This window comes from Manis javanica, chromosome 8, assembly GCF_040802235.1.
Source record: "Manis javanica isolate MJ-LG chromosome 8, MJ_LKY, whole genome shotgun sequence".
Taxonomy (NCBI): Eukaryota; Metazoa; Chordata; class Mammalia; order Pholidota; family Manidae; genus Manis; species Manis javanica.
Genome location: NC_133163.1, coordinates 25816047 through 25829915, shown reverse-complemented (window position 1 = coordinate 25829915; position 13869 = coordinate 25816047). Strand labels below are relative to the sequence as shown.

Genomic DNA, 13869 nt, shown 5'->3' with positions numbered 1-13869 from the left:
ATGCTCAGCGCATGCGAGGAGCAGCAGAGAGGGAATGCCTGACCTACACCTTCTTCACCTCCTCTGGCCTGCCTGTCTGCAGAGCTGTGCTCCAGCCAGCTGTCCGACCCTGAGACGGAGGGTGCCAAAGGTGTAGTCCGCACTTAGGGGCGCGAGCCAAGGCCGTGCCAGTCCTGCCATTAAAAGGCCTAATTAGGCTAGTCATTAAGCTCAATTAGGCATTGGAAATGATCGTTCCTTCTAACCCTGCAGTGCCCTCCAAGGACTGGATCCCTTCCCAGCTGGCCAGCTCAGGAGCCAGTTCTGGTTCCCCACGCCTGGTTCCCGTCCTGTGGGAGGCTGAGGGCAGAGCCATCACAGAGACCCTCAGCCCAGAGGGAGATGCTCCACATGCACAGTGAATGTGGTCGAATTTCTTGCCTTGGAGGCCATTTCCTGAACTTATTTCTAGTCTCCCTTCTTTCTTGGGACCGTGCTTGCCCCATGCAGCATTAGGGAGGTGGGACATCTGCCTGTGGTCTAGTCCCCTCTGCCACTGACCATGTGCCTTTGGGGCAAGTCATGTGGACTCTCTGGGCAGAGGTTCCCTGAGGAGTTTAGACTGTGATCTCAAAGTTCCTTTTACAGTGCTAAAATATCTTGATTCTGGGAAATCCCAAATTTCTAAGCCTTGGTATATAGAAGAGCTCTTTTCACTGAGCACTGACCTGGGAGGAGGGGTCTGGTTGACCTTGTGCTGCTAGCTCAGCACCCTTGGGCTCTATCTCTCCAGCATTAAAACTAAGTGGATTCAGAGGCCCTGTACAACTTCACAGAGAATGTTTGAACTTCTGCAGTATGCTTCCAGAGGGCTGCTTGAAATAGTCATTTTAGTCTGTGAATCATTGCCTTGAAATGAAACCATTGACAAACACAGAGGCAGGGGCAGGCCTTTTCGGCACAGGGGCCAGGTGTGTGCAGGCGTGAATGTGCCACAGTGTGTTTGGAATGAGCAGAGCCAGGTGACCTTCAGGCATGTACTTTATTATCATTGAGGGATGAGGGAGCCACATAAGTGTTGACAAGTGTATGACCAGTGGTGCAAAGGACACATCACACCTCTTCAGAACGTCTTTTTGCTGTGGCATGATCTTGGGGTCTTTGCAGATGTAAAAAGACACCCATTTCTCCCAGTGTAGGGTCCCCTTCTTAGGGTTTGGCTCAGCTCCATTCTTTACAGTGGAGTGTCTCTTTTTAGACTAGACAAAGTTGTGGAGAGGGTCTGCTCATCTTTTTCCCTGAGTTTGACACCTTTTTTCCAGTGGATTTGGGTGATGTCACTCATTCATATCTGGAAAATTACACTCCCCTTGTATCCATTTCAAAGTATTGCTCTCTCTTATGAGTCCATATAGGAAAGCGTGAGGTCGGTTTTTCCATAGGCTCTGTGTTCGGCCTCTGCTAGAATGACTTCTCATTTGCCACTGGATGTTCCATGTTAGTTAAGGTCACATTCATCTGCCAACAACAGAGAATCCCATTAACTGAGACTTAAACAGAAAGCAGTTTGTCTCAGCAAACAGGAAGTCCAGGGCTCTGCAGTCTGGGGCTGGTGTGGCCTTTGCATGGTGACAGCAGGGACGGGACTTTTTCCGTCTTCCTACCCACCTTCCTTAATTAGCTTTGGGCCTTTCTCATCACACTCATGACTAATGGTGGCTGCTGCACCTCTAAGGTGCTGTTTTCCGGCAGGATGAAGGGAGAGTGACATGGAGATGCAGGCAGAGGGCTCTCTCTTCAAAGGCATTTGTCTTTTGGAGGTGAGGGAGCAGATGCTTGGTCAGGACTGCCTGCATTTTTCTCGTCGATCAGAAATGTGCTGGATGCCCAACTCTCAATGAGAAAGAGGCTGGGGAATTGGGTATTTTTAGTTGGGTTCATTGCTGCCCCAAACTGGGGTTTGAATCAAGAGGAAGGGGAGATGGCTTGGGTCGGTGCTCCGCTGTTTTCCATGGTGGACCCCGTCAAGCTGAGCTACATGAATCACTGGATGAGACTGTCCTACCATAAAGACTGTGTCATGTGATGTAGAGGGGTAGGCATGCTGCGTAGCACAGAAACAATTCCACGTAATTCTTGAAGCTTCCTGAAAGTGAGGAATCCTGTGGAAAGGATTCAAAAGCCAGAAAAAGTTGCCTTTGGGACAGGGATAAATACAAGTGACTGAAATGAAGGAAGGGAACCAAGAAATCAGAAAAGTAAAGGAAGAGATGGAAAATTCAGGAGGGGTGCACGCTGAGAAACCTGGGGCTAACCCTGGAGGCTAAGTGAATTTTGGTGTAGAAAGCAGTGGCCAGTCTTGTACTTGTAAGCTGGGCAGAACACCTCTCATGTGGGGATGGGCAGCAGCAGGCCAGGTGGTGCGGGCACGCCCCTAGCAGGCTGAGGGGTCCGGGCAGGTTCGGCAAGGGGCAGCAGGAGTGTGGGAAACAGGGAACAGTGGGTCTAGAGGCAAAACGTAGGAAGCGACTCAGCTAGGCACGTCTAGCCAGCACCCATCTCTTCCGTTCTGTTAGAGGACCAAGAAGGAGAAAGATGGCACTGCGAGCCAGGATTAGCAGCAAAGGCAGTGCAGACTGGAGTGGGAATTAGGATGATCATGATGGTAACACAGCTGCTGTTTACTGAGCACTTCCCACACGCCAAGTACTATACTAAATGGTTTGCTTGATTCTTACAACAACCCTGTAAAGTGGAAGGTGGCGTTATCACCAGTTTTGCAGACTTTGAGCGACTTGTCCAAGAGCACACAGCTAGTGAATGGTAGAACTGATCTGAACCCTCTGACTCCAGCACCCATACTCAGAGCCACTGGTTTTAAGCCAGTTGTTCAAATCATGGCCCAAGATCAGAGCTCAGCACCCACCCCTGGGCTGGATGGATCCCGGCTGATTGGGCCCCAGACCCGGAGAACAGAGGGCTGGTTTCTGAGGTGCCCTGTTTGGAGGGGGCAGCAGGTCCAGGCAGACACCCTCTTCCCAGCTGCTTGGAGGAAAAGGAAATAGAGAGGAGTCACAGGGAGCAGGGTTCAGAGTGGGCCAGTTATTCAGGAGAGGAGTGGGTATCCGCGGAAAGTAGAATTTCTCTGTGCAGGTGGGAGAGTAGTGCCAGGTTTTGACGACAGCTAAGAAAAGAGGAGGCCAAGGAGGCAAAAGTCTTCAGCCCTTGGCAGGCAGGGAGCACGTGTTAGCTTTGTTGTCCCAAAAAATGGTGGAATAAAGGGAAGAGGTTTTCCTTTCTTTGTTTTTTTTCTTCTTTCTCTCTCATCCCCTCCCTCCTTCCCTTCCTTTTTTCCTGTCTTGTTTTCCCTGCCATGTGGACCCTGGGACCTTCACACCAGCATTTACAGTGATTGATACTTTAGGACTGGCTAAACCAGCTGTGGGGAGAGGGTTGCTGGGGGTTGTCAGAACAGGGAATGGTGTGAATGGGGAATGGATGGGGGTGGGGCAGGACCAGGGCCATTCACAGGAGAGGCTGGGGCAGTGTCATGCACAGAACTGGAGTCCTGGAATGCGGCCCCTTCAGTTTAGAGACGGAGAAAATGAGGCCTGGGGTGGTTAAGTGACTCAGGTATAGACTCTTAGAGTTAGAAAAGCCCTTAAATGTCACCTTACCCCACTGCCCAAGGTCATCCAGCTAATTGGCCTACTAGAATGTGCCTCTCATTATTCAGCCATGCCCATCCTCAAACCTTGGGAATTGCATGCATTTATCTCAAGTTCATAAAAAGGCCATGCACTATACTATTTGTGCAATAGCGAGTCTAGAGTAAAATTGTCTTTACTGCAATCCTCCGGGACCCTCACTGAAATGAGATGTTGATCATATGAAGCAATCTTATTGAACAGAAAAACTTTCAAGGAAAAAAGTTGTGTCCCTTGAGCCAGCCAGTCTCACTAAGGGACTCGCTGCTTTGCAGTGTGAGCAGCTAAAAGCCAGGATGGAGTGACTGGAGATGCCAGCCATTGGTTAAAATTCTCCCGACATAAATGATCTCCTTGTCTTCTCTTTGATGGATCGAGACTTTCAAAAATGAAGTGCATCTGTGAACATCATACCTACTTCTTCCCTTTACTTTTAATCCTTTATTGGAAAGTAACTGAAAGCAGTCTTAGTATTGAAGAACAGCTTGGGCATATGAAGGTATAAATTTGCACACAAAATAGAGCCCCCTCACATACCCGAGGCTTTTCCCAGTCTAGTGGGTCTGCCAGTGATTGTACTTTTGCCCTGTGCTGCCCTCGACCACGGCTGGTTACTGGTGGCTATGCTGGTTTCTCCTGGCTTCCCAGTGGCCATTGTCCAATGTCCTGGTTTAGAAGTGCCAGATGTCCAGGTTCATCTAAACCAGAGAGTCACCAGGGTGGGTGCCCTACACAATGCCCTGCGCTGCCCCTCTGGCCTCGCGTGCTGGCAGATGGAAGGGGGTCACGTGCAACACCTTCTCTTTGGGTGCCTTATCACTTCAGTGAGTCTCAATAGCTCCATGGGCTTTTGGGGGAACCACAGGATGTAGAAAAGGACAGAGAAATGATGGGTAGGGGACTGGAAGAAAACTCACAGGTTTCTCCATTACAGAGCAGAAGATTCTCTCTAGGAGTGAAAGACCCAACCCAGTTGGTAGTTAAAAATGGACTGAAATAAGGTTTCTAGAAACACTGATAAAGTTTGCTCCCTGACTTGCAGACCCAAGATTTCCTCTTGTTTCAGCCACCTCAACATCGCATGTCATTTCACAGTCTGTCCTTATAGCTGCGTTTTCCAGAGATTGGCATCGAGTCACAAAGCTATTCGCTTTTCCATTAGCTTTCAGTCCCTCTGATCGTGTCAGTGGGAAAGTCTCAATTTGCAACTACTAGCTCTTTAACACCTTTCTAACCTTTACTGATCTACCTTTTTAACAAAGAAAGAATAAGCTGTAGACTCATACTTTCGGCAAGCAGCAGTATCTGGCTATAAGAAAAGAAATTTTGTGATTTTTAAAAAACTGAATTAATGTATACAGTAACCTTCTATATGGCTGGCAGTGCCAGCTTTTCACTGAGGACACAGTTTTCTTTTAACTAAGTTTATTAAAATAAAAGTAAGGAATCAACCTGAAAATATAAAGTAGGTACAGAAAGTACCCAGGTAAAGCAAAATTCATGAAGGTGTCACTTGAGGGTGACAGATGTCTGGGAAACACTGTCCTCCAGCTCTTCTCCTCTTCTGCTTGTCCTTCCCATCCTCTCTCCCAGCAGGAGGCAGAACAGAACTTTTTCCATTAACCCCTTCATGTATTGCCTTTATACCGCAGGATCTGAGGTGAGTTGCATATCATTCATTGTAACCCCTCTTTAAACTGAACTTACACAATTTGAAGGGAAAACGAAGGAGCCCAGTGAAAATTAATTCCTAGCCCCATAGTTCCTCCTGATCCCTGACCAGTGGCAGTGTTTAAATTTATAGAATCGATACCAATGTGCAATAGCATCTTCTTTAAGTCTGGCTGCTTACCCAGCCGGCTCTGATGCCTTTCTCATTTGCAGGCACCACCTTGGCTGTATTTTCAGCCACACCAGGGCCCCTGCTGTTTTCTGAACCCACCTCGCCCTTTCATGCCTCCTGCTTTTATTCAGGCTGTGTCCTCCAGCCTTCCTGCAGTTTTTCTGCCTGTCACAAGCCTACTCATCTTTGAGTTGGCACGTCTTCCAGGAAGTTCCCTAGATTCCCCCATCTGGAGCAGCTAGTTCGCTCTTCACTGCTGCGACATTTTGCTTCTATCTGCCTCATGAATCTTGTTAAGTCTAGGGCATACTAGAACCAGCAGTAGATGCATGATTGTGGACCCTGGTTTGTAGTTCCAGTTCTGTATCCAGCTAGCTCTGGGGCTGTAGTTAGGTTGTTTTAACAACTCTGGTCTCCGTTGCCTCATCTGGAAGATGTACAGGGTGGATGGTGGTGGTAGTTTCAGGCACTGTAGTTCGTGAGTCTCCTGGAGGTATTACTGTTATTTCTATAACGTTCTTTTCTCCAGCTAGATTGTAAAATCCTGAGCAAAAGATCTCTAAATCCCAACACCTCCCATTTGTACCTAGTAGTTATTTATTATTAAGTGTCTGAATAAAATGTTCATTTGAGATAGGTAAGATACAGAGTTCTAAACTCTTACACTTTTTAAATTTATTGATAACAGGCATACACATACATTTGGTATATTCCCATAATTATTTTTAGCTACTAAAAATGTTTCTATATATTTCAATCTTTTTTCCTCTTGATAAATAAATGCTCTTTCAGTCAAAACAAAGGTGTTATTTTGAATATGACCAGCAGGGGGCAAACTTCACCCAGGAATTGCCTCGTAACGCACACTACCTTCTATTTGATGGGGCTCAGCCGTCTACAAACAGGACGTGGACATCAATTTTCCTCTTCCTGCTAAACACCTCATTGATTCTGCTGGCAGGAGCTAAGTCCGGTCTGATATGACCTGAAATGCCAAAGTGCCAAAATGTGGGTGCTGGGGAGTTCTTGTTCATCTTTAAAAGAAGGGAAAAAAATAACATTACGTACAAATATATTCTGGACACTAAGCACATGAATAGCAAGAACTAGGAACCAAGGGAGAAAAAGAGTGGAGGTTTCAACTTCCAGGAGAGAGTTCGGTGAGGAGAAAGCTCTTGGCCAAGGAAAACTTCAGCTCACATGAAATATCTGGCTTTTTGTCAGAAGTGTAGGTGCGGGGATATCTTAGAGCAGAGGGACCCAGTGAACCAGTCTGCTGTCCCTGATACCGAATGCACATTGTTGCCAGAGTTCCAGGGGTAAACTTCTCCTTGCTCAGATTTGAGTTTTCACAGCAAACACTCATTGGCGGGTCACGTGATTATAAAGTAGCGCCTTGATTTTGGATGTGCTAGTGACATGTTACATGATCTGGACAAAGTACCTCCTCTTTCTCATGTGTTGGTAAAATTTACCTCAAAGAGGTTTAGAGGCACTTGTGAGATTTTGATGGGAGTTTAAAACTATGAGATTTGAAAACCTTGCAAGACAACGGTGTTTTGACTTCTTTTCCTCCAGAGGAGTAATATATTTTGGAAACTTAAAGTAGCTTTGGGTCCAGCTTAGCTGGTAACCGATTCCTGCTCTTTCCCTCACCAGGTGTTTCTTTTTGAATTTGGCCCCTGGCTGCTGAGATCTTCTTGTCATGGGAGCCCTGTGAGCTTGTCACTGGGGCTTTTGCTGTTTTTCTCACCGGCAACAAGTTGCAGTAGTCACCATTTGTCCAAAGCCTTTACATGCCTTTCTGGGTCAGACGCTGTGGTCCATGGGGGATGGACTAGCAGAGGGCCTTCCACTGGGACAGCCAGGGCTGCAGACACCTGGCACTTTGGTCTATTTTAAGCGTGTTCTGTCTTGCAGCAGGGAGGTGAGTCTAGGGTCCAGTATGTGCCATGGATATTAAGAGACTTCAAGGACACTTCCCCCCATTTATCCCAGTTATGTCCCCTGCTAAAATAGGTTAATGGTGTCTAATTAACCACTGAACATTGTCATGCTGCATAAAGATAGCATCCTGGCTGTTCTCTGAGCCATGGTACTTTATCTCCATTTAGATCTCTGCAGTATTCCATTAAACTCGAGAGAAACATTTTAACTGAGATGATGTCTACATTAGAGCTGCCTTTCACCCTTCAGCACGCAACCTGCAGAAACCTTCTGTCTGCTGCAGTGGGGAGGACAGAGAAGACAGACTCTGCAGGTGGGGGGCAGTGGAGGGGTTATGTTACAGCATTTCTTCACCACGGAGCCCCAGATCCAGGACGCAGCAGTGGGCCCGCGTGGCTGCGGTCACAGGGTGTGCCGGTGTGATCAAGCTTGTCCTCAGCTGACCATCTCATGCCCATCAAATGTCATTGGCTTCTAAATGCTAAAAGAAAGGGACAGCATGTGAGCAAAAGAACTTAGGAGAGTTCATGGAGGAAAGGTGACTTAACTGGGTGGGATCTCATTTTGCCATAACACAAGTTGTCATGTTGTAAATAAAACATACATAATAAATCACACAGAACAATTAAACCAACATTAACTACCAAATTGTCAGGCCTGGCAAAGCTATAGTGCTACTGTAAGTTGAAAATATATCCTCATCATGGAAAGTATTAATTGGATGTGAAGCAGAGTCTATAGAATGAAGATTTCCCACAGTGTGGAACTACCCAAGTGTCTGTATTGTGTAGGGGTTAAGAACTGGACTCTGATGCCAGACAGCCTAGAGCTTGTATTCTGGCCCTACAGCTTTCTAGCTGGGCGACCTTAGGCAAGTTACTTTTCCTCTCTGAGCTCCAGTTTCCTCATCTGTAAAACAGAGCCAATAAAATAAGAGAGTATGATAATTAAGTAATAGATAATACTATATATAATATATATTGTTATTTTTAGTAATATATGTAAATGAGAGAATATAATAAAAGTACCTGACATCCAACAAGCCAAGTAAATGTTAGCTGTGGATATAACCCATCAGCCTTCCTATGGCAGGCTTGTAGGGGCTGGGGGCTGGTAGTGACTTTCCCCTGAGAATTGAAGGTGGATACATGATTCCATGGAGGGGAAACCTGCCGCAGGTCCTTGAGAAGCAGGGAGGTGGTGGTGGGTGGGGGATGCTGTGAAAACCAGGAGGGACTGGTTGAGTGTTCACCTGAAGGACTGGGCTTTAAATGAAGGTAGGAATACCAAGGTAGTGCCCTTAACCTCAAAGTTCTCCACCTGAGAACCTGATGTTTAAAGAATGGCCTGCTGAGCATTTTTAGTGATTGCAAAGGGCCACACAGAGATGGCTCTGGTTTCCCTTTGCCAGGTCACTGGCCAGGCCCTGTGCATCATTTTCTGGAAACAGGAAGCCAGAGAGTGCTTACTTCTGTCACCTTATCTCCACAAGGTGGGAGGTGAGAGGGAACGTTTAACTCTCATTGTCCAGAGTTAAACTTGATTCTGCAAAATGGCCAAAGCAATCAGCAAGTGATGGACTAGCTTTTAAAAAGAAATTTGGCATTTAATTAACTTCTCAAAGTGCTGGTTCGGCAACCTCTATGTTTTACATTCTGAATATGGAACAAGCATCTCTAATCGGATCTGAATCACTTCTGGGCCTACCAGGATGGAGAACACCTGATTAGCTTTTACAAATGCCATGGGCTCTTGTCTGAATTTTGGGCTAGCCAACTTAGGATCACTCAGGAATGGAGGCTTCAGTTTGTAAAGATTTTTCCTTCCTCCTCTCAGCTTTTATTTGTGTTAAGTCAGAGTTCATTAACACTTTATTTGAGGAAAGCAGGCAATCTAGAAGGGTAAGGCAGAAAGGCTTCCGTTTTCCCACTTAGCAGCTGGAGAATTCAGCCTCCTGTCTGAAATAAGTTTTAGGGCAGTGCTTCTCATAGTGTGACTGGGTCCCACTTCTGGAAATGACTACCTCCCTCAGAGGGCCAGGGCACATGGACACTGGAAAAGCTTCCCTGTGTGATTCTGCTGTGTACCACTGGTTAAGAGCTACTGGTTCACAGGATTCTTCCCAATTTTCAATTCTCTGTCTATACCATTTATTGCCTTCCGTAAGTATGGAAAGTCAGGAATGGACCATCTGCATAGATGTCTGGGTGCCCCAGGGATATCTGAAAACCAGCGGTATCTGCTTTTGAAAAGGTTTGGGGTATATATTGACATCCAGGGTGGAAGTTGGGGGATGAGGACTCTCCTTTTAGCCTCATCACTCACTAGCTCTGTGATGCGGTGACACAGCTGGCACGGTGCCCCATGGCCCTGTGTATAAAGGTGCCGCTGAACCCTGCTCTTGCTCTTCTATGGACCTCAGCTGAGCTAGTGTGGATGGACGGACTGAAAAATGCTCTGCCTGTGTGAGGCATCTCCCCAAAGTTATCATCACCAGGTTCCTAAGCCCTCTAACAGCCTCTTCTGGGGTGAGAGGCATGTGGGCTGGCGTGCGGTGAGAATGCCCGTGGCAGAGCCACTACAGCTCTGCAGACAGCCTGCCGCGGGCTGGGCCAGGTCACCTGGTTTCCTCAGCGGGATGTAAGCACGAGGTGACCCTGAACTCACAGCCTCCACCCTCAACGATCTGTGGAAGGCAGGACTTCAACCCCAAGTCCTTCTTTGGTTACCTGCCCTGTTGGGCTGTGGTCTACCACTGTGTTTGCAGTTTTTTTAACCTGTCACCAATAATTTGAAAATATATTGTGCATGATGACTGGGTATGTCCGTATATAAAACCAGAAAAAAATTCTTGTAAATCTTATTCTTACTATTTGCAGCACACTCTTTTCTACTCTAGGCTATTGAAAAAAGGTAAGAAAGGCTGGTGGTGATCCACTAAATTGATTTTGTGACTCACTAGTGGGCCATGACCTGTAGTGTGAAAATCACTGAGCTAGATTCTGTGTCCTTTTGACAGGCTGTGTGTCATTGTGTGACTAGAGGTGCCTTTGGGGCCAGCCAGGTAAAGTAAATCTGTGAAGTGGGGTTTTATTTTAGGAGAGCTCTTTAATTATATTACTAAGATACATACACAAATTATTTGCATATTCACACTTCTGTAAAGAAATACGCTTTCTACCAATTGTCTTCAAACATGCCCACTCAGTCTCCCATTTGCTTTCTCACTTTTGGTAGCTGCTTAGCTGCAGGAAATGACTTGAGTTGCCTCGTAACTTGTCTAAGAAAAGCAGCAGGCAAGCTTAATGATGGAGAGCTGGTACCGAAGCCCTCAGGGTCCAGGAAGCTGGGAGCCCCACTCCTCCAGCGGGAGCTGCCGCAGCTCGGCTCCCCAGTTTTCTGTGTGGGAATTGCAGGTCCAGTGTTGCCAGGCTTTGTATCTGAAGATTTCAGAAATCTGGATTTTGTACAGGATCTCCCAGTTTCACACTAAAACAGCAGTGTGGTCCAGACAAAACTTATATGCCAGCTAGATGGGGCGGGTAGTGGCAGGTTTTATCACAGGCGGGTGGGCGGTGCCATTTCTCCAGGGCTTTGCCCAGGGTCCCTCTAGCCTTTCCATCTCCCAGGTAGAAGGCTCCCCCGGAACCTGCTGTATCTGGCAGAGAGAGAGACAGATACATGGAGACAGAACACCACCTGAGGGCTCCGTTCTGATCTTGCTCCTTTCCTTGCGGTGAGTGAGATGCGGGAGGACCCCTGGGATCCCCCTGGAGAGAGAGAACAGGATGTGGGCTCAGTAGCAACAATGCTGAGTGTGAAATTCATCCCCATTTCGGGTGTTGAGTGGATAAACGGCCATTAAGCAGCCTTCTGAAGATCAGCGCTATCATTATTGTTTCCTTCAGACAACATCACCACTACTTTTGCCACAGCACATTGCTTAGGAAGGAGTGCCTGAGTCGTAACTCCTGAGGGTCATCAGAGACAATACATGTGTCTCTTAGATACAGAGTGAAGGTGAGGTACTGGCCTAGTCTGCGTAGCATCTTCAGTCACGTTGTCTCCTCTGATCCTGTTTTCATCCAGCCCTTCTACCACTGGTGACATATACTGAGTCATTTGGACTGTGGGTTTATAGAGTTCAGCTTCAGTTTATAGGACAATTAGAGGCAGTGGTCCTGGGACCTGGGGGTAAGCCAGAGCAGAGCCATCTGTCCTCCCACACAGACAGAAGGTGGCTGTAGCAGCTGCCAGGTGCTCTCCATTTAGGATTCCTTTGGCCTGGAGCAGCACTGGAAACCTACATCATCCTGCAGCACCCCGCTCGTGATGCCCCAGGCACCCCGCTGCAGTGACCTTTGGGGCCCTCCTACCCTTTCTGTCCACTAGCTGATCAGTCTCTTTACTTTGCCCCTCCGGTGTCAAAACCTGCAGCCTGGGAGATCCCCTTAGAGTTCTTCCATCCTGTTCTCCCAACTTTACCTACCCATTCTCTTCTCTCTCCCTGACTTCTGCCAAAATTCTTTCTTTTTTAAACAGTGCAGTTGGTATGGTCTAAATTTCATGGAAAGTAGTCTATTTAAACTGGGTTTATTTCTGATTATACTCCGGGTTGTGGAGGAATTACTTGCATTTTGTGAGAATTGCTGGTTGGTTCCTATGAAGCTCTTATTAACGAGGCTCGAGGGCCCAGCACTGTCCGGGGCCTTCTTGTGCGTCCTGACTCCTGGCCGTTATGACATTGCCACCATGCTCATCATGGTGACTGAGTCCTTCTAAAGATTTAAAAGAACTCATTATACACACACACACACACACACACACACACACACACACACACACACACCTTTGTTATTATGGACACTTTCAGACATACAGGAAAGTAATCATCATGTACCTGACACCAATTTTAATAATTGTCAACATTTTTACCAATCTCATTTAGAGGACTTTAGATCAGTGTTTCTCAGAGTGTCAGTAGTGACCTACTTCTATTAGAATCTCCTGGGGATTTGTTTAAAATGCATATTTCTGGGCTGCGCCTCTCCCAGACCAACTGATCCAGAACTCTCTTACTGCCTGGCCCAGGAATCTGCATGTCTAACAAGCTTCCCAGATGGTTCTTATGTGCATGAAAGTTTGAGACCCACTGCCTTAGATGAACATCTGTGTGCAAGCAGGCTTCCCGTTCTCATGGAAAGTCTTAGGGCACTGCTCACCCACCCTCACAGCGTGTTCTGGGCCTTCATGTGGGGAAAATGGAAAGTCATGCCCAGGGCTTGCAGCCTGACTGTGTGGCCAACTCGCCCCTCTTGCTCCTGGGAAGCTACACATGCTAACACCCAAAGTTCCAAGGTCTCTCTAAGTTGGTCAGATTATTTAATTGTTGAAAGAAAGGAGGGCACTGTATCATATATCCATTTGAGTTTTGAGCTGCTCACTCAACCTGCACTTACACTCAATGATTAATTTGGAGCTACTCTGAAATAAGGATGTAAGAAAGCATCACAGTATCTGTAATTCTCTCATGCTCGTTATGGGCCGTGGTCTAGAAAGAGGACTCCAGACAAATGAAGCACGTAGAATATGCTAATTTGCCCTTACTTTTGAAACCCCCTCTCCCGCCTACCACACCAGTGCATGAGACTAGTGGGTTCTCATAAACCTGGTCTTTCTTTTTTTCAGGTCAGGAAGGAGGGCTTCTGAAGAAATAGAAGAGTATGTTTCCAGCATTCTTATGGCATCCTCTGGCGACCTTTGCCCTCAGCGCTGTCCTGGTGGTCATTATCTGTTCAGCCCTTGTTGAGCACAGCATTCAAAAACAGTAGGACTCTGGCTGCACTTATGCATCCCAAATCAAGGGTTTGGTTAATGCTGCTGCCTCAACTGCAGGGCTGGACACTGGCACCGATGTCCATGTCATATCTCCCATGCTGTGGTGTTTAGAATTGTATGTCTAGGTATCTGAGTACTGGCCAGTGGGTTTTGCTTTATTGATACAGATGAGCAGAAGCAACACCAGCTTTCTAAACCTAGCCTTCTCCTAAAGCTTTTATTCAAAAAAGAAAGAAAGGTTTCTGGGTAAAGATGGGCATGTAAAAGGCAGGGCATGTCCAGGGTGGGAGCTGCGTTCCTATCATAGTCTGTGGCTGCTGCCCTGCAGAGAAGTCGTATATGGAGACCCAGTGCCTCATTAGGTTTGACCAAGTTGATGGAGGCAAGTGGGTCCAGAGTCATTTTCATCTAGAAGAAAGAATAGATGCAATAAACATTTGGGTTGTTTCTTTCTGTGTTTGAAACTAATTTTTTGCTCTCCTTTCCTTCTTTTTGGGTCAGTTACCACCTCAGACAGCAGAGCCTGGATGGATCAGATGACAGAGAAGGTAAGAT

General features: G+C 46.9%; 2 protein-coding genes across 4 annotated transcripts in view; both read left to right on the top strand.

Moving 5' to 3' along the window:
• TTLL5 (tubulin tyrosine ligase like 5) overlaps window positions 1-13869 on the top strand; it is a 414761-nt gene that overhangs the window by 341738 nt on the left and 59154 nt on the right. The gene's annotated exons all lie outside the window — the stretch shown is intronic.
• The window catches only part of IFT43 (intraflagellar transport 43), a 78701-nt gene that overhangs the window by 42593 nt on the left and 22239 nt on the right, over window positions 1-13869 (top strand). For 2 of the 3 annotated variants that reach the window (XM_017672271.3, XM_017672270.3), the window contains exons 4-5: window positions 13165-13197; window positions 13816-13862. In XM_017672271.3, the coding sequence (XP_017527760.3) occupies window positions 13165-13197; window positions 13816-13862 (80 nt within the window). Of the gene's footprint in view, window positions 1-8704; window positions 11213-13164; window positions 13198-13815; window positions 13863-13869 lie in introns of those variants that run through there. The other variant, XM_017672272.3, reaches the window with a different exon arrangement.